General features: G+C 35.4%; 1 protein-coding gene across 3 annotated transcripts in view; it reads right to left on the reverse strand.

Annotated features, from left to right (window-relative positions):
- LOC131431123 (plasmanylethanolamine desaturase 1) overlaps window positions 1–22417 on the reverse strand; it is a 66784-nt gene that overhangs the window by 27743 nt on the left and 16624 nt on the right. For all 3 annotated transcript variants that reach the window (XR_009229650.1, XM_058596635.1, XM_058596636.1), the window contains exon 2: window positions 19574–20170. Coding sequence is in view for 2 of the 3 variants with exons in the window: in XM_058596635.1 (XP_058452618.1) it covers window positions 19574–19732 (159 nt within the window). In the remaining variant the exon portion in view is untranslated. The remainder of the gene's footprint in view (window positions 1–19573; window positions 20171–22417) is intronic.

Consider the following 22417-nt stretch of genomic DNA (forward strand, 5'->3'; position numbering starts at 1 on the left):
GATAAAATTCGTCTTCCTGTTCGGCTTTTCGTACCGCATGTTATGAATTGCACGAACTGTAAAAAATTCGGGCATACAGCTACTTACTGTAGTAATAAGTCCAAATGTATCAAATGTCAAGGGCCTCATAAGGATAATCTTTGCGATAAAAATGTTGAAAAATGTGTTTATTGTGGGGAGAGACCTCATGATGATCTTTCAGTATGCGCTGCATTTAAGTTGCGTAAAGACAAAATGAAGCTTTCCTTAAAAGCACGGTCTAAGCGCACATATGCAGAAATGCTTAAAACGGTCATACATGTCTCCCCCTTGGAAACCGAAAACGGTTTTTCAAATCTTATGGAGCCAGAGGAATCTGACTCCGACGGAAATAGTGAAGATACCTCGTTTGTCACTCCTCAAGGGTCTGTTAAGAGGAGATTAACAAACCACAAAATACCTAAAAAGACACCTAAAATTACATCTTCAAAAAAAGATCCCCGTGTTAAAGCTAAAAAGCCAAATTTAAAACCAAAAACTGTGCCTCCTGGTTTGTCAAATTCACAAACCAATCCAGAAACTAGCTCAAGAAAAGACAATAATCCAGTGGGCTCCGTTTCACATTCACCAACAGGATTACTTAAGTTTTCGGAAATTGTAGAATGGATTTTCGCAGCATTCAATATTTCTGAACCTCTAAAGACTATCATAACGGCATTCCTTCCAATAGCTAGAACTTTTTTGAAACAGTTATCAGCTCAATGGCCAGTTCTTTCAGGTTTTGTATCATTTGATGGATAATTTATCATCCGCCGCAAATGATTCAATCACTGTCCTGCAGTGGAATTGTCGAAGCATCACGCCAAAACTTGATTCATTTAAAGTTTTGTTGCATAGTCAAAAATGTGATGTATTTACTTTGTGCGAAACATGGCTTACTTCAAACATAGCCTTAAATTTTAATGACTTTAACATTATACGTCTCGATAGAGACTCTCCGTATGGTGGAGTGCTTTTAGGAATTAAGAAATGTTATTCCTTTTATAGATTAAATATTCCTTCGACTTCTAGTATAGAAGTTGTTGCTTGTCAAATAAACATTAAAGGAAAGGACATTTGCATTCCTTCAGTATATATTCCTCCAAGAGCTCAAGTTGGACAACGACAGCTTAATGAAATTGTCGAAGCCCTTCCTGCTCCACGTTTGATTTTAGGAGATTTCAATTCGCACGGAATGATGTGGGGTTCCGTTTACAATGATAGCAGATCATCCTTAATATATAATATTTGCGACAATTTTAGCATGACGGTACTAAATATGGGTAGCATGACACGGATCCCAAGACCTCCTGCACGTCCAAGTGCATTAGATTTATCTCTTTGCTCGACTTCAATTCGACTAGATTGCACCTGGAAAGTATTTCCTGATTTACACGGTAGCGATCATTTACCAATCATCATCTCAATTAGCAGTAACAAAGGCATTGCTAATTCAGTTAATATTCCATATGATTTGACAAAAAATATTGACTGGATTAAATACCAAAGTAATATTTCAAGTGCCTTAACTTCAATGGAAGAGCTCCCCCCACTTGAAGAATATGACTTCCTCGTTTGTGCGATTCTGGAGGCCGCAGAACAAGCCCAAACCAAACGATTTCTTGGTACATCGTCTAACAGAAGGCCTCCAAACCCTTGGTGGGACAAAGAGTGCTCAGATGCTAAGCACGCGAAACAAAATGCCTTCAAGACGTTTTTAAAACGAGGAGGAGGAACTCCTCAGAATTTTGAAAAATTCTTGACTTTAGAAACCAAGTACAAGAGCATACTTCGGGCCAAGAAATGTAGCTATTGGAGACATTTTGTCGAAGGTTTGTCAAGAGAAACCTCAATGAGCACTCTTTGGAATACGGCAAGACGAATGAGGAATCGTAACGTAGGAAATGAGAGTGAGGAATACTCGAACCGATGGATATTTGATTTTGCGAGGAAAGTTTGTCCAGATTCTGTTCCTACGCATAGCATTATTAGGGAATCTTTTTCAAATAATGGTTCCATTGATAGCCCCTTTTCAATGATGGAATTTTCCATAGCACTCATGTCTTGTAACAATAACGCTCCTGGGTTGGACAGAATTAAATTCAACTTGGTGAAGAATCTGCCCGACCTCGCAAAAAGACGTTTGTTGGAATTGTTCAACAAGCTTCTTGAGCAAAATATTGTTCCACCTGACTGGAGGCAAGTGAAAGTTATCGCCATTCAAAAGCCGGGGAAACCAGCTTCCAATCACAACTCATATAGACCCATCGCGATGTTGTCCTGCATCAGAAAATTGTTCGAAAAAATTATTCTACGACGTCTCGACACTTGGGTCGAGACGAACGGTTTGTTGTCAGATACTCAGTTTGGCTTCCGTAGAAATAAAGGGACGAATGATTGCCTTGCATTACTTTCGTCTGACATCCAAATTGCCTTCGCTCAAAAGCAACAAATGGCATCTGTATTTTTAGACATTAAAGGAGCATTTGATTCAGTTTCCATTGATGTTCTTTCAGACAAGCTTCACCAACATGGACTCCCAGCGGTTATAAATAATTATTTGCACAACCTTTTGTCAGAGAAACGCATGCATTTTTCACATGGCGATTTGGTAACATTCAGAATTAGCTACATGGGTCTACCGCAAGGCTCTTGCCTCAGTCCGCTCCTCTATAATTTTTACGTGAATGACATTGACAGCTGTCTAGTATCCCCATGTACACTAAGACAATTGGCAGATGATAGCGTAGTTTCAGTTACTGGACCCAAAGCTATTGATCTGCAAAAACCATTGCAAGATACCTTAGATAACTTGTCCGTTTGGGCTGTCCATCTGGGTATCGAATTCTCTGCGGAAAAAACAGAGCTGGTCGTCTTTTCAAGAAAGCATGATCCCGCGCAGCTTCAGCTTCATATGATGGGAAGAATGATCCAACAGGTTTTGACTTTCAAATACCTCGGGGTGTGGTTCGATTCCAAATGCACGTGGGGAGGACACATTAGGTTTCTGATAACAAAATGCCAACAAAGAGTAAATTTTCTTCGAACAATAACCGGATCTTGGTGGGGTGCTCATCCGGAAGATCTAATAAAATTGTATCAGACAACGATACTTTCAGTGATGGAATATGGATGCGTTTGCTTTCGTTCCGCTGCAAACTCTCATATTATCAAATTAGAGCGAATTCAATATCGTTGTTTGCGAATTGCTTTAGGCTGCATGCATTCGACACATACAATGAGTCTTGAAGTTCTGGCGGGAGTTCTTCCATTGAAGGATCGTTTTTGGGAGCTTTCGTCGCGACTGCTAATAAGATGCGAGGTACTGAATCCCCTAGTTATTAATAACTTCGAAAGGCTAGTTGAGCTTCAATCTCAAACAAGATTCATGACTGTATATTTTAACCATATGTCACAGGACATCAACCCTTCAAGATATATTCCTATCCGTGTCAGCCTCCTAAATGTCCCTGACTCAACTTTATTTTTCGACACATCCATGCAGCGCGAAGTGCGTGGAATTCCGGAACACCTACGCTCGTTGGAAATCCCAAAAATATTTACAAGTAAGTTCAGGCATATCGACTCTGAGAAAATGTTTTACACGGACGGATCGCGAATTGAAGAAGCGACAGGGTTTGGTATGTTCAACAATAATGTTTCGGTCTCCTTTAGGCTTCAAGAACCTGCATCTGTTTATATAGCAGAGTTAGCAGCAGTTCATTATAGTTTGAGTATAATCGTCACATTATCTCCAAACCATTATTTTCTTTTCACAGATAGTCTGAGTGCAATTGAAGCCATTCGCTCAAAAGCTGCTGGCAAAAATGAACCTTTTTTCTTGGGCAAAATAAAACAGTGCCTGAACGTCATATTGAATAATAATTATCAAATCACAATAGTTTGGGTCCCGGCTCATTGCTCCATTCCAGGCAATGAAAGAGCCGATATTTTAGCCAAACGTGGTGCTATTGAGGGTGAAATTTATGAGAGACCAATTGCTTTCAATGAATTCTATAGCGCGTCTCGCCAAAGAACACTTGCCAGCTGGCAAGCTTCTTGGGATAAAGATGATCTGGGTCGGTGGATGCACTCAATTATTCCTAAAATATCGACAAAGGCATGGTTCAGGGGATTGGATGTGAGTAGAGATTTCATTCGTGTGATGTCCAGACTCATGTCCAATCACTACACGTTAGATGCACATCTCCTTCGAATTGGACTTTCCGAGACTAATCATTGTGCTTGTGGCGAAGGTTACCGCGATATTGACCATGTTGTTTGGACATGCGTGGAGTATCGTGATGTCAGATCTCAACTAATAAATTCCTTGCGTACCCAAGGTAGACTATCCAATGTCCCAGTTCGCGACATTCTTGCTTGTCGTGACGTTCCTTACATGAAACTTCTTTATTATTTGATTAAGTCCATTGGAGTTCCAATTTAAATTTTATTTTATGTTAGATTGTTTTCTCTTCCATGAGTTCAACCAATAGCCAGCTATCTTATATTAAATAAAAGTGATGAACTGATACAAACAAACCTGAAATAGTTATAAGATCATGTACAAAATAAATGTATTTCATTTAATGTAATTTATAATAGCAACTCGCTTGATAAAAACAGTGTTTAGATTAACTAATGAATACCAACATACTAATAGGATATTCGAAATGTATTAGGTTTAAAGTACTATGTATTGTAGATGCCACGGCGAAGAAAAACTTATGTATATTGCCTATGAAATAAACGTATTTATGAAAAAAAAAAACGACTTTACTCCAACCTCGATAACTCAGCTGTTTCTGGTCGGATCGACTTAAAATTTTGACCAGTTTCAAGAAAAGGTTAGTACTCTAGAAAGACGTGGTTACTGGTTTACTACGAGCGCCATCTCTGCTTTAGTTTCGGGACTTATTGTGTTAATAACCAAATCATGTAGGGCTGGAAAGTCATCACTTGTAACTGAACACCCAAATTAAATCTAAACAATTTAAATTTTATTCATATTGCAATAAACAGAAAACAAAACATTGAAAAAAAAGTTTCAAATTGGACTCAAAACTGTTTCAAGCTGTTGATCATATCATAATGATCATATGCTGGCCATGTAAATCTACTTAAGCTATAACTGTCTCCGGATTCCGTTTTCGCAGGTAACGCAATGTCGTCGATGTCACCAAAATGGAACTCACTTCGATATATTGGAGATGCTCTAACGGATACTCACAAATTTATATTCTAATGAAAGGTTTCAAATTTTTTCCGACTTTCAGTATTTACTTACTTACATACTTAATTTTAATTACGTGATTTTAAATTAAAGTCATGTACTTTCAGTACCGGAATCATAAGGTAACCAGTGTTCAAAATTTAAAAACGACATTTTGCAAAACACGTTAAAAAATTCTAAATTAAGCTCAAACCTGCTCCAATTTGTTGGTCATCCAGTTTTTCTATGAAACAGATCTGACATGCCGAAAATCAGTTGTGAAAAGTTCACTACCGAACAATATCTGATGATATTTGAGAAAAAAGATCGCACATTAATATATCTGACATGATTCTCGAACAGAAGATTTTGGGGAAATGAATTTTCATAGCAATTATATCTCTTTGCAGAATACATGATGAATAAATTCGCCGATGAGCAAAATCTGAACTGTTCTAAAAATGTTCAGTGCGCTTCATAATAAAACAGCAGGTGCTGTAATTGATAATAGTTATAATAGTAAGAAAAATAATAATAAAAACCCTATCACAAAGCATGTGATGAAGTTGATTAAAAATATTTCCCAATTTAGCTTGAATATCGTACGTAGAAGTAACAGGAGCGCAGGTTATCGCAACGCCAATTCGAAAGCGTCATTCAAACGCTGCTCCTACTGTGTGTTTGAGACATGCAAAATGCTGCGCTCCTGTTACTTCTATAAGTCAAATTCATGCTAAATAGCGTCTTATTGAGTTTATTATAAACAGTACAGCGTAATCATCCAGCAGGACCTTTCGTCGCTATAATCACTATTTGGAATATTGTTCCTAATGGCGATTTAGTTACGAACTTATTCAGAAGAGATTTTTTTTAATAGATGAAAATATTGATTGATTAGCATCGAAATTTCATCGGAAACTCTTCTCCATTTCGTTTACGTTTTTAGCGATATTTCTGTAGGTAAAAATTCGTCATCAAATTTCGCTGACATAAAAAATCTTTTATTAGTTTCAAGGCTCAGACTTTTTTGGATACTTGTTCCTTGAATGAAAATCTCGGAAGCGATTTTTCCAGTCACAGAGTTTTTTTTAGAAAATCTCTTGAGCTGATTTTTTTCACATGTTATAATGAAATGCCCTTCTATTTTTATTTTCCAACACTGATTATTATACCGTATAAAATTAAGGGAGAGTGTTCGGTTACCGGCACCCTTTTCTTTTTAGCTCATAACTTCTAACTTAGTGCTCATTATGCGGACATCTATACATCAATGGAAAGCTAAAGTTCCTGGCTAACAACTGATTAAGAAACTAAGTTTATTCATTTGATTAAAAAAAATTGTTATCAATTTAGTAAAGCGATAAATTTAGGCCATTTTAAAAAAGGTTTTCGGGTACCGGCACCCCAAGTAATTTCGCTAAAAATGAAAAAAATATAAGTAAAGACTGCAGCTATTCAAAGAAAAAACAGAATTTATTCTTATTGAAAGCGTTTTTGACAAAAGTCTTCATTGTCTGATTGTGACTTCGCCTTGGCTCTCTTGGTCGAATATTTGGATGGTGGCGCCTTTGGTATTAATTTGACCGGTCTTCAACGTTTTTTCTTAGCCGGAACATCCGCTGTATGAGCAGCTAGATGTTTGTCTCGACAGCAGCCTGCATATCACTGACAATTTTTCATGATTTGTCGAAAAAAATGGGGTGACGGTAACCGAACATCTTGGGGTGCCGGTAACCGAAATTGGTAGACATTTTGAAAATAACAAAAAAAAATCATTGGTTGGGAAAATGTTTATAGCATCCGGCATAGCATATTAAATCACGAAACAGATCTATTCCACCTCATAAATATTCAATCCACTCATCTTTCCGATGGTTGCTCTACAATTTATGATACTCTAAAAAAAGTCAGAAAAAAACTTTTGTGTTGATATTCAAGTAATTAAAAGTTATTTTGAACGCAGCAAAAAGTACAAGTGACTGCTTTCTTCGCAAATCGGCACAAAAAGAACGTGCTGCTATTGCACACACACATGACATATGTCGGATTTACGCTATCTGCTTTCTGTCAAAAATTACGGTGAGGTGCCGGCAACCGAACACCTTTCCCTACTATATTACAGAATTACTACAACCACAAAAGTTAAATATTGTGTACTCATACAAACACAATTGTTTCTAAGATAACTTAAGAATGACAAGACAATGCTTCAATAAAACTCAATAAACAATCGAAAACGATCGAAAGATATAGATTTCCAGTAATCGTTAATTTTAACTCTCTGTATCTTGCGAACGGCAGCATTTAACAAAATTTTGCTTAACACCATTCCGATTGAATTTTTTGCGATCTTGCACAAAATCGCGGCGGATAAATCTCTGCTTCTGAATATAAAAAAGAATTTTTGCACAATTTTCATAAATTTAGTCATATTTTAAAGATGTTTTATTATTTGGTCCATTGTTTCTTCATCTTAGACCATAGTGCAAACAAAACTTTTTCAGTTGTCAGCTAAAATATATCAAAAAATTCCATTTTGAGAAAGTTGACTCTTAGATTTTGTTTTCAGAACAAAATGAAAGCACAATATTTGTTTCTCACAGTGTATTCTTCTCCAATAGTCCCAAAAGTTCTCTCAAATACTGCCGAAAACCCCAAATCAATCTAACTATCCGTTTATGAGACATAGCTTTCTTGAAAGTTTTTAATCAATTGTGCGTTGACCCTTCTTAAAAGTGACGCTAGAGTTTAAATGACAAACTGATAATGCAAATTGTCCTTTTCGGCCATGAAATTGTGTAAAATTCAAGCCAAATGAAAAATTACAAAACTAAATCGACCTTCAAAAACCACATGGTGTTGTATACCTCATATAAATGGTTATAAGAAAGGCATCATTTCACCACTAGTTTGATCAAAATAGGTTTTTTTTTAATACATACATTTTTCTACGAAGTAGCATTCCACCGAAAAAAATATTTTCGACATACATAACAAATGTGTCGAATCCAAGTTACTCCTTTGAAGCGAACATTGAGCAGGAAGCAGGGTTTGCAAATTGAAGTAACGAATATTAACAATAGAGTTTCACCGTTCTGTGCTATTTACACATATTCATATGTCGGGTAGAATTCACAGCGCAACCCAAGCAAGGAGAGCTGCTTCGTTCGTTCATTAGTTTATGAAGATGTGCGCCAGCTGATGAGTATGCTTCATGAGGTTAGCATTTGATTAATGGTTCACATATTGAAGATGCCTGTGAGAAAACTAGATTCATAACTTTTAGTTCAGATGAATAATTAATAATTTTAAAAACTTGTTGCTTTTAGTGTTTCTAGGATATATACACAGCGTAAACTCTCAAGAAACAATTTGATCGTTTTAAAAACGGGCTCAAATGCAAAAAAAATTTTTGCTAAACAATGTTTGAAATATTTTAGAAATGTGTTAAAATTTGGTCTTGGAGTACAAACCAGCTTTACCACTTTCAACTAGTTGGATAAAGCACAAGATTCGTCTTGGGCTGCATCCAAACATGCCAACAAAAAGATATTCTCTTGTTTCTCACCCAATGTGATAAGGAGCTTTAGTCAGAAGGGTTCATCGTTCTTCCTGGAGTGAATGAATCCTTTCTGTATTCACCTTAAATAGGGTTTAGCAGTTTGTTTGACATCCTTTATGAGGTACCGAATTTACTTCTGCTCGTACATCCTCCCAAGTAGCAAATGTAACTTATTGAACTTTCAAGATGTTTTACAATTGATTTAGAAATGTTATTTATGTTACATATGTTTAGAAATATAAATTAAAATTGGTTGTGCAACGTATCACTGTTAAGTTTCACAATACTACCGAAAAAATCACAGTAGAACAACTTTAAGTACATCTAAAACAATTGTGCAGTAAATCACCAACTTGTTAATGTTTCACTAGAAGCTCTACAAAAAATTTCACATCGTCATGTAAAACGGGAGTAACTATAACAATTGGGCAACTTATCAAAAACTTTCCAAACGGCTGTCATAATTGTACCGGGCACAATATACGTCGAAATTGCTATAAATCTCTTGTGGAAGAAAAATTAGTGAAATGATTGATGCTCTCCGCAAGGCAAAAAATGCTAAGCAGAATTGATAACCTTGCTGCAAAAAATATATTTCTCCAGACTCCGCATTGTTTTGGCTGCCTCATGAATTTTATGATCAGTGTGTTCCATTTTTCTTCAGTTTTAGAAAAACAAAGATATAAAATTCAAAACTTGCAAAAAAGTTGTGCAAGATTTATCTGTTTGAATTGAGCGCAAAGCTTGCAGACATGAGATTATTATCATAAAAGTTGCAGAAATACAGAGTTATATATGCAATGAAAACAAAAATCAATAAGATAATTTGTATTCGGTTTTCATCTCGCGAAAAAAAAGCAGACCTGACATCACTTTTCAAATATATTGAACGAAAAGTTAATTTCACCACAGTTACTCGCATAGTTATATATTACCGCTTATGCAACTTGTTTTTGCAACTCCAGCACACGGACTTGCCAAAATAATACCTACAGTGCGTATCACAAAAGTCGGGCCCTCTAAGATAAATGACTATACTGTATTGTTGTTTAATTCAACTAGAAGATTAAAACTGATAAAAAACAAAACGTAGAGAATTTCTTTCCGCAATATTAACATGTAAATGTTTCCTGTTATTTAGATAATATATGTCATTACGTTGGGTGAACCATTTTCTATTCAACTCACTGTTACAATCGAAGCCATATTGGAAAATATCCAAGAAAAAATCATTTCGAGATTTTTCAGGTTTAATTACACATTAATTTGATTAAAATCGTCAGACAATTTTAAATAATGTTTGAATACACGTATTTTAAACACCATTCCGATGATTCTCATTAAAAATAATAGACTGTTATTTTCACAGAAATTTGTGTACAATCATCAAAACACGTTAATTTAAAGGCGCTTGACAATTTCGGGCGTACGAATACATGTTTCACCATAAAAATGCAGCTCGTTGTCGATTTTTCATTTACAAAGACACAAAAGATTAATTCTACAATATGTGCATTATCATTTTTCATGTGCAGATTATTTTACATGATCCATGTTTGTGTTGAGAGCAGTTGTATTAAAAATCAAATGTGAAACTTATTTATTAGAAATTATGTTTTTGTAAACGTCAATCCATTTCTTGTTTACATTACGTAGCAGATTGCATGAGTTTCACAATTGTTTTTTCGCTGATTTTTTTACTACCTTTTTGAAAGGATCGACGCATGAGTTTTTGTATCAGCTGCACAATCGTTGTGAATAAATGTTCGTAATAACGGATGAACTTGAAAGTATGTTGCTCAACACAGAAAAATTGCGCTTTTTTCATAACACAACAGTTACTAGAACAGCGATATAAGCTAACTTGATAAATTGCACAATCAGTAGAAATATACAGGACAGCAACTTAACATGTTACTTGGGCTGCGAATCGTTCTGCATTCTTCCGGGAGTGCAGAATGATGTCACTTTTGTAAAATCTCTAAATCCTCTCGGGGGTTGAAGGTTTTATTAACTGTGCATCGTTCATCAGAAAGAACGCACATAGTAACAAACCCTAAATAGGTTTTACAGCAGACTGTTCGGGACCTCGTAGAGGTTCAAAATTTACTTCTGCTTCCACTAAATGTGACCCCCAGCAGATCGTTCAGCATCCCTTAGGGGTTCAGAATTTACTTCTTTTTTATGTTTTTGTGTCGTCAATTTTTCCCATCCTCCAAGTCCAAACCTTACCATTTCCTTTCAATCCTTCCCTCTCATATATCGGGAAAATGATGCTAAACACAAACTGATGGCAAGGCACAAATCTCCAAATATCAAGGGGAACGTGCCATTTGCGCCAATTTGTTCTGATTCCTGATTCCTGACAAACGTTATGTTCAAAACCTTAACCTACAACCTACACTGAAAAAATACCGTAAAAATTGCCTGTATGACCTTGCTTCGCATCTTATGCTTATGACAGACATGTGATATCAGTATCACTGTACACCATGAAATCACATGTCTGTCACCCTAATGCTTATGACAGACATGTGATATCGGTATCACTGTACACCATGAAATCACATGTCTGTCACCCTGAATCACGGTGGAATCACGCGAGCATCATGATACAACGGTGATTTCCGTACTACGATCATTCATCGTTGTACTGCGCAAAATCACATCACTGTTTACTGCTACCAGCGCCATTGGCGAGCGATGGTGAACTCATGAAACAATATTTCCTTCTCCTGAGCATCAAATAATAAACAACCATCGTCATATTTTGAAAAAAATCTCGGTAAAATGCTAACAAGCAGCATAAAACTTATATACTTTGTAGCATATTTTCAAAAAGCAGTCAAACCAAGAAATATTCATTAATTTGGTGAAGTTTTGAAATACAAATCAGGAAAACAATTTATTCATATTTGTACAAAAAATCAGCACTATTGAGTAATTGTTTTCTATTCAATAACAAGTAAGATTGTTGTTGAAATGGATTTAAAAACATAATGATTCATATTTTGAACGCACATGTGGTAATAATAAACGATAAATATCCAATACATGAATAAACCAATAGTGTAATCATCCTGTTTATTGATGACCTATAAAAATTCCATTTATAACATTGGTCCCCTATATTCACTTCTGAAAACTCTAAATCTTCTTATTACTTCGTCTTGTGTCATCGGGTTGAATGCCGCTCGATGGAAAGAAAACTTGTTTTTAAATTGTTTAGAAAGAGTCTTATTTTGGGTATGAATAGAGAGAACAGCGAATCATGTCTTTCAGTGTGAGTAAATTGAAGCAGAACACGTACCAAGTTACATATTCAATTTAAGAAATACTTGTAATAGTTTTCAGTGTTACTTCATAAATACAGCATAACAACTTTAAACTTCTCAAAATCCTAATGAAACCATTATCAGATTATATTCCAGTGTAGTAGACCGTTTTTCATAAGATTTCTGAAGCATTATATTGCTATTATATAATAGCTTTAAACCTATGTCAAATCTATTTCGGAATGATTTAAAATTAAAGAAGGTTTTAAATTCAGTTTTAAGATGAACATAATCCTTTTTATGAAAATTTCGTGATGAATAAACTGTTACGTTGGCAGAATTTTTCTGAGATATGTGTGTGTCATGCCGTTTCTGATGGTTACATACTAATAATATCTTAGATTTATTTACTATTTTGAGACTCAATCTTAATAGTTTATGCGCTCTTATTTGTATCGTGAATATGTGGGTGAAAAAGGAATTATGACTGAACACCTTGAAATTTATGCGGATTTGGCAAAAGTCGGTAAGATTTACAAACAAACATTTAGTGATTCATCACCGTTTTGGTAGAAATCAGCGTCGTTGCAAAAAAATAGTGCTCATGTTACGAAAATTAGTTCTAAAAGCCTTTCATATTTCCTCCATTCTATGTTTATATTTGTTTTTTATTTTTATCAGTGAATGTTACGGTAGAACATCAAAATTATGAACATCTAATTTGCTCTAATGCTCATTACATTTTAACAATGATATGAGTGATACTGTCATCCAATGAACACTCACACACAAATAGTTTAATAGCTAAGACAGAGAGACAAGATTATATCTTTCATAAATTAGTTGCTAATAATAATCTTCAAACCACAAAAATTTTTGATTTCTATATTATCGATCATCGGAGCTGTGAAATTAAGCTAAATTTTGAGTTTTTTCGTTTCACAGTACATTCATTCTGTGCGCAAAACATGTCTGTCACCTCATCGTTGTACGCGTACAACGTTGTATAGAAATCATTGTACGGAAATCACATGTCTGTCAGCGATATAAGTCACGATGGTATCACGCGAGCATCATGATACAACGGTGATTTCCGTACTACGGTCATTCATCGTTGTACTGTGCAAAATCACATCACTGTTTACTGCTACCAGCGCCTTTGGCGAGCGATGGTGAACTCATGAAACAATATTTCCTTCTTCTGAGCATCAAATAATAAACAACCATCGTCATATTTTGAAAAAAATCTCGGTAAAATGCTAACAAGCAGCATAAAATTTTTATACTTTGTAGCATATTTTCAAAAAGCAGTCAAACCAAGAAATATTCATTAATTTGGTGAAATTTTGAAATACAAATAAGGAAAACAATTTATTCATTTTTGTACAAAAAATCAGCATTATTGAGTAATTGTTTTCTATTCAATAACAAGTAAGATTATTGTTGAAATGGATTTAAAAACATAATGATTCATATTTTGAATGCACATGTGGTAATAATAAACGATAAATATCCAATACATGAATAAACCAATAGTGTAATCATCCTGTTTATTGATGACCTATAAAAATTCCATTTATAACATTGGTCCCCTATATTCACTTCTGAAAACTCTAAATCTTCTTATTACTTCGTCTTGTGTCATCGGGTTGAATGCCGCTCGATGGAAAGAAAACTTGTTTTTAAATTGTTTAGAAAGAGTCTTATTTTGGGTATGAATAGAGAGAACAGCGAATCATGTCTTTCAGTGTGATAAATTGAAGCAAAACACGTACCAAGTTACATATTCAATTTAAGAAATACTTGTAATAGTTTTCAGTGTTACTTCTTAAATATAGCATAACAACTTTAAACTTCTTAAAATCCTAATAAACCCATTATTATATTATGTTCCAGTGTAGTAGACCGTTTTTCATAAGATTTCTGAAGCACTTTGTTATTATATAATAGCATCAAACTTATGTCAAATCTATTTCGGAATGCTTAAAAATTCAAGAAGGTTTTAAATTCAGTTTTATGATAACATAATCCTTTTTATGAAAATTTCGTGATGAATAAACTGTTACGTTGACAGAATTTTTCTGAAATATTTGTGTGCCATGCCGTTTCTGATGGTTACATACTAATAATATCTTAGATTTATTTACTATTTTGAGACTCAATCTTAATACCTTATGCGCTCTTATTTTTATCGTGAATATGCGGGTGAAAAAGGAATTATGACTGAACACCTTGAAATTTATGCGGATTTGGCAAAAGTCGGTAAGATTTACAAACAAAATTTAGTGATTCATCACCATTTTGGTAGAAATCAGCGTCGTTGCAAAAAAATAGTGCTCGTGTTCCGAAAATTAGTTCTAAAAGCCTTTCATATTTCCTCCATTCTATATTTACATTTGTTTTTTATTTTTATCAGTGAATGTTACGGTAGAACATCAAAATTATGAACATCTAATTTTCTCTAATGCTAATTACATTTAAACAATGATATGAGTGATACTGTCGTCCAATGAACACTCACACACAAATAGTTTAATAGCTAAGACAGAGAGACAAGATTATATCTGTCAAAAATTAGTTGCTAGTAATAATCTTCAAACCACAAAAATTTTTATTTTCAATATTATCGATCATCGGAGCTGGGAAATTAAGCTAAATTTTGAGTTTTTTCGTTTCACAGTACATTCATTCTGTGCGCAAAACATGTCTGTCACCTCATCGTTGTACGCGTACAACGTTGTACAGAAATCATTGTACGGAAATCACATGTCTGTCAGCGGTATTAAAGCACGCCGTGAAGCAAAGTTCTTCATTCTCGTACAGTGCTAACGAGAGTGAACCCTTCATTTCATTACATTGCCATGGATTGCTTAGTTCATGCATTTACTGATGCCTTTTTTCATTGAAAAACACTGGTGGCGTGGATTGCTCTGATTTTGCACTTTCGAGCATAAATGCAACATTCTGACGGTGTTTCATTGTGATTTCTGCTCGAAAGTGCAAAACCAGAGCAATCCACGCCACCAGTGTTTTTCAATGAAAAACGCCATGAGACTGAAAGCACAGGCAATTTACCAAGCAAGGGAACTGGTCTGCTCACTAGTGGCGTTTTTCATTGAAAAACACTGGTGGCGTGGATTGCTCTGATTTTGCACTTTCGAGCAGAAATAGCAATGAAACACCGTCAGAATATTGCATTTCTGCTCGAAAGTGCAAAATCAGAGCAATCCACGCCACCAGTGTTTTTCAATGAAAAACGGCATAGGATATACTCTCACGCATCCAGTTCCTCTCTAATATAGGTCTCTCATTCAGTTATGTCAAGCAAAGTGTTCACAGTGGGTGTTTTTTTTTGTTGCTTCGTTCGTTTGAGGATTCACAATACAAGCCCTGGCAGAAAAAATGCCAAAATGTAATACCAGACCCAAGTGAATAATTTTTCATCACAACAACGCCTCTGATGATAATTGTAAGTAACGGTAAAAATACGTATCTGTATTGTAACATTTGTTCTTTTTTAGTAAAAGTTTAGTGATGCGACAGTGAAAGAGAATTGGCTAGTGACTAAAAAGTGGTATTGTGAATAAATTCACAGAGAACAGACATCCAAGGAGAGATTTCAATGTGTTTATGAAATTTAACGGTTATTTTAAAAAGCAATCACCAAATAGCAATTCTTCTGTAAAGGCGCTTCGAGCAGCCCAGCAGTCACTTATGGGCTCTTGCGTTGGAGCTTCTATACAATGGCAATTAATGCGTGCAAAGTCGTACGCAACGGTTATTTTTAACGGATTTTCACTTGTATGCTTTATATACCCCTGACAGACATGTGATTTCCGTACAATGATTTCTGTACAACGCTGTACGCGTACAGCGATGAGGTGACAGATATGTTTTGCGCACAGAATGAATATACAGTGAAACGAAACAACTCAAAACTTATCTTGATTTCCTAGCTCCGATGATCGATAATATTGAAACCAAACATTTTCACGGTTTGGAGTGTATTCCCAGTAGCTGGATTATGACTGATATAATCAATGCCTCTCTGAATTATTAAACTAGTTTTGTGTGTGAGTGTTCATCGGATGACTGTTTTACTCATATGAAATTTTGTAGTTTTAAGGTACATTTATGACAGATTTGTTCTGGGATACAGAATTTGTTTCCTTCATTGTTTAAATGTTATTAGCATTAGGGAAAATTTGATGTCCATAATTTTGATGTTCTACCGTAACATTTACTGACAAAAAAACGGAGGAAATATGATAGACACTAGCACTACTTTTTTTATGAAAAAAAAAAATGATTTCTACCCAAAAAGGTGATGAATTACCAAATTTTGTTTGTAAATCATGTCGACTTTGAATAAATCCGCATAAATTTCAAGGTGTTCAGTCATAATTCCTTTTTCACCCGCATATTCACGATAAAATTAGGAGCGCCTAAACTTTTAACATTGAGCCTCAAAAAAATCTAAAATAATCTTAGTATGTAACCATCAAAAACGGCATGGCACACACACATATTCCAGAAAAATGCTATCCATGCGAAATTTTCATAAAAAGGATTATGTTTATCATAAACCAGATTTTAAAACCTTCTTGAATTTTAAATCATTCCAAAATAGATTTGACATAGGTTTGATACTTCTTTTTGCTTCATAAATCTTATCTTATAAAAAATAGTCTACTAAACTGGAATATAATCTCATAATGGTTTTATTGGGATTTTAGGTATTTTAAAGTTGTTATGCTATGTTTATGAAGTAACACTGAAAACTACTACGAGTATTTATTAAATTGAATATGTTACTTGGTACGTGTTCTGCTTCAACTTCCCCACACTGAAAAACATGATTCGCTGTTTATCTATTCATACTCTACTCTACTTCTCTACTAATACTCTCTTTCTAAACAATTTAAAAACAAGTTTTCTTTCTATCCAACGGCATTCAACCTGATGATATAAGACAAAGTAATTATTAGAATTAGAGTTTCCAGAATTCAATATAGGTCTTCAATAAACAGGATGATCACTCAATTGGTTTATGTTTGCTATTGGATATTTATCGTTTATTATTACCACATGTGCATTCAAAATATGAATCATTATGTTTTTAAATCCATTTCAACAATAAATGAATATATTGTTTTCCTTATTTGTATTTCAAACCTTCATCAAATTTATGAACATTTCTTTGTTGGCTGCATTTTGAAAATATGCTAAAACGTTGACAAAGTATATATGTTTTTTGCTGCTTGTTAGCATTTAATCGGGATTTTTTTGCAAAATAAAACGATGGTTGTTTATTATTTGATGCCTAAAAGAAGGAAATATTGTTTCATGAGTTCACCATTGCTCGCCAATGGCGCTGGTAGCAGTAAACAGTGATGTGATTTTGTACAGTACAACGATCAATGACCGTAGTACAGAAATCACCGTTGTATCATGATGCTCGCGTGATACCACCGTGATTCAGGGTGACAGACACGTGATTTCACGGTGTACAGTGATTCCGATATCACATGTCTGTCATAAGCATAACACAGCTCTTTAGAAAAAGTTTGTACTAACTTGGAGGTCTGTTCTCTGTGATAAATTCAACTAACTGCTCAAACTAAAAATCAGAATTGATTTTTTGCAATAGATGTCCACATTCCATATTCGTACACTGTTTTAGTTGCACCGATATGTAAATTGAATTAAAATCAAAAATTCTGAATAAAATCTGCTACAATTTCCATTCGATAGCACTAGTCATGCAATGTAGGTAGCATGGTATCCAATAAAATAACTAACAGATCGGCTGAAAAGTTCGTATCGTTTCTATGAGAGGGCGCCACTAGAATTAAATCCATACCATTTTCAGTTAGTACCAACCTTCAAAAGATACGTGTATAAATTTGACAGCTGTCTGATTATTAGTTTGTGAGATATTGCATTTTGAGTGAAGTTACTTTTGTTATTGTGAAAAAATGGAAAAAAAGGAATTGCGTGTGTTGATGAAACACTACTTTTTGATGAAAAAAAGTGCCGCCGATACCAAAAAATGGCTTGATGAGTGTTATCCAGATTCTGCACCGGGCGAAGCAACAATTCGTAAGTGGTTTGCAAAATTTCGTACTGGTCATATGAGCACCGAAGACGATGAACGCAGTGGACGTCCAAAAGAGGCTGTTACCGATGAAAACGTGAAAAAAATCCACAAAATGATTTTCAATGACCGTAAAGTGAACTTGATCGATCCTAAAGATATCAAAGGAACGTGTTAGACATATTATTCACGAATATTTGGATATGAGAAAGCTTTGTACAAAATGGGTGCCGCGTGAGCTCACAATCGATCAAAAACAACAACGAAAAACCATGCTGAAATTAAACGAATTGGGCTTCGAATTGCTCCCTCATCCACCGTATTCTCCAGATTTGGCCCCCAGTGACTTTTTCCTGTTCTCAGACCTCAAGAGAATGCTCGCTGGTAAAAAATTTAGAAGCAATGAAGAGGTAATCGCTGAAACTGAGGCCTATTTTGAGGCCAAGGACAAATCGTACTACAAAAATGGTATCGAAAAGTTGGAAGATCGCTATAATCGTTGTATCGCCTCTGATGGCAATTATTTTGAATAATAAAAACGAATTTCGGCATAGAAATGAGTGTTTCCATTAAACGATACGAACTTTTCAGTCGAACTGTTATTAACAAACAGTATTGCCTAATGGATATTAATCAGTAGTACGATACTTTGCAATATTGCTGCATTTGTTTCATTTTGATAGTGGCTCTTATTGAAATACTCTGCCTCTGCAAGAACAAAATCGAATAAAGGGATCAGAAAAAAACGAGTGTCCATAAAAATGATCTGAAAATTGATCAATTTTCATTATACAATTTTCTCTCACTTCCTAGAGTTCACAATCTCACTACGACAAAACTAAGAGTGTTATTCGAAAGCACCCGAAGCGCAACAGCCCCAGTTTTTTTTAATGGCAAAAAAACCTCTACTGTTGCGTGCAGACTACGTAAAAATAGCACGTATATGGCACGAATAACGAAGACCGAATCTCAGCTGAAAAAGGTTAGCCGGATCAAACAGCAACCGGCTGGATGGCGTCACAATTCTTCAGTCTGTGCTGCAACTGGTTTGAGGCAACGTGGAGGGTTGCACATATCCGGTTCCGAGCTAGTATTTCCATGGCACTTGAATGCATGAGTATCGTACTAGTTCAGCAATTGGAAAAGAATGAAATTTGGAATGAGGGGCATACATTCGATTGCATATTAAAATGCCACAACAGTGAACTTACAGCAAATGTAGTTCCTTCTGATTTGTAGCAGAGTAAATAGCCAAGTACTCTATAACGAAGCAAAGTAGATTATAAATTTAAAATCTCCTAAGAAACGCACTGTAAGAAAATGCAAAACCTTGAACATAACTTCATCATTTGTCGGATCTGTCGGTGACCCACGACAAGGTGGAAAGTGACACAATAAGGACGACTCACCTTCAGGAACGTCGTAGAAATCTTTATCGTTGTTGTTGGTGAAAGTCCGCTCGTTACACTCCCTGTCCTAGTGATGATACCTTGTTGGCCTTCACTGGTGCTGGCCATTTTCCCAGTGTCCAAGCGTCGGGAGCACGGTGGTAGGGATATCAAATCCATACTATCGTTCCATTTACTTCACAGTTCACGTTAAGTGTTTTCTAGCTGGATTTTCTGTGCTTTCTTTTTTTGATTATGTATTTTTTTGTTTTTGCTCAACGCAAGCTAACCACCGTAAAATAATACAATCACTGTCAAAACTAATCCAACACTTAACTGATGTACGATAACACACCGTAAGCATGACGATTTCGGTACACTTTGGTCATGGTTTCGTATCACATTCACTTTCTCCTCAATTTCTCTTACCTTCTAGTAGAAACGTACAAACCAAGTTGCCTAAGTTAGTCTTATTTGCTGGCTATCAGGTCACATACGTGGGATCATATTACCTTCTTGACTAAGTTATCACAGCTCAACATTTGCTTTATTTTCACATTGGTTTGTTTACAACCGAAGTGAGGATTTCCTCTGGCGTCGATTGCGTATTTCGAATTGCTGCAAAAGAAAAAGAGGAAAATACGAAATCTAAATTGTGTGACTTGCAGTATTTTCTGCTAGCGTTGGAATAAAAATGAGGTCAAATTATCACCACCGTGCAACATTTACAACATCCCCGAGAAGCTGCGAACATTTATCTTGTTTGTACATGTGCAAAACTCATTAGTACAACAGTATTCAGAATAACCATAATCTAATTTTCTGACATCTTCCGTAGCCTTGCAATTAGTTCATTTTCATATGGCCAGTTTTCACTGCCATCCAATTAAGCTTAATTAGGTTTTTTATCCGTGGAACATAAATTCGGATACCAAGTTTATTCCAGTCGCTTTTGCACCTATGTATGTAGTTAAGTTCTGTCCAACTAACACCGATTTTTAAAACTAGAAAACATAAGCCGGAACCGTTGGTTGACGTGATGTTGTGGTTTCTAGCGAGAGCTGGAAGATTAAATAATTAATTGACCACGTATGCACTGTGGAATAAACCGGTGGATTGCAGTATTCGATTCGGTTCGAAGAGGATTCATCGTGGAATGGATTGGAAGCGTTAACATATGGTGCTAACCGATTCAGTTCCACCTGACGCTTTTCCCATTGTACGTGTTAACGTTTACGTAGCAACCAATAATTTTCCGTCAGAATCACGGTAGGAATTAAGTATCTATTAATGTGCGGTTCTGGATATTGGGGTGACCATTCTAACATTTTGTTATCAGTTCAATACTCTTTTTAAACTATATCATTTCAGTTATTCCATTACAGAAACGAAAACAAAGGCGAAATCTAACAACAACTAACAAAAATAGAACTCTGCGTGACTTCGATCACTTACATTTTTTCCACCGCAATATTGATTTGAAATAAAGTTTACCGTCCACATACCACATGCCATTTACAAGCAGGTGATTACTAGACAAATATTGCAGAACGATAAAACTGAAATATCTAAGCATTTACATCGATATCTCATTACTGATTTCTTCAAAAAATATGTCAATCACAAAGTGTTTTTGTTCTTTTTAGTAAAAAATCAACCACCACATGGTTTTTCGTTTTCCTCTTCACAAAGCATTAACAACTGCTTAATCCACCATACCCAAAGGAACACCCACTTTCATTGGGTTATAAAACATTTAGAGCTTGGCCTGTTCCGAACGCACGCAACCGTTAGCTAACGCCTCGTAATTAATAGGTTAAAAACGTGCGTGACTTGATTCACTTCAGGTCGAAGCACGAGGACCTTCATTTGCCTTCAGTGACTAGTATATCTTTGTCAAATTTTATCGATTTGAAGTAAAGACGAAGTCGAAGTATATATTTTATTTCTAAAACGTATGATGTTTTCGAGCTTAGGTTGCACTTTTAGCAGTACCCAACGAGAAAACAGGCTCAAAGACGGGTTGGAATGGAATGGAATATAGTAGAAATAAAGATTCACGAAAAAAGGCGTGAATCGAGTTCGATTCCCGCTTCTGTGGTATTTTTTTCGCTAATTTTCATTTCCGCTATTTCAAACGAGACTTTCTTTAACCTTTTCGTGTGAATTTATAGAGCGAACTTTAGTGTTTTCCTTCATAAACGAATCGTTCGAAGCTTTGTAGCTTATACTCTCGCTTACACCTTATTGTTGTTTTGCTTAAAACAACTACTTACTAAATTGATTCTGCTCCACCAAAAACAAGTTTCAGCGAAATAGTCAATTATATCTTCGATAGAAGGATTTGAAATTTTGACTTCTTATTAGAACCCAAACGCGAAAATGACTGATGAAGGGGAAGAGCAGAAACGGAAATTTGCGAAAAAGATACCACCAAGACGGGACTTAAATCCGTAACTTTTCGATTTATCAGTTAAACTACTCAAAAATTGAGACACAACATCGAAATCAGCTTAATTGAAACAAACATTGGTACATGTCCACCTTTGTACCGGTGTTACGGAGTTAAATTATCGATTATGCCCCTGCGGCTGAACATTTCTCACAACGCAGCTACCAATTTAATTTCACTATCAGCACTTGCTGGTTGGATACCAATTTTTTGTATATCTCTTTACCACTTTTACGAATAGTTTCGTCCCAGTCTGTGCAGTATTTTTCACTTTCCTTTCTACCCACCAAAACATAAAACTAAAGTTATAGTTAGATGACACTGCAACAGCTTGTGAATGAAACTTGCGCAAATGCAACCCTCATAAGCAAGTCTTGAACCTACCAACTACTTCTAACATTCCAGAAGGCTAC

This window comes from Malaya genurostris, chromosome 2 (assembly GCF_030247185.1).
Source record: "Malaya genurostris strain Urasoe2022 chromosome 2, Malgen_1.1, whole genome shotgun sequence".
Lineage (NCBI taxonomy): Eukaryota > Metazoa > Arthropoda > Insecta > Diptera > Culicidae > Malaya > Malaya genurostris.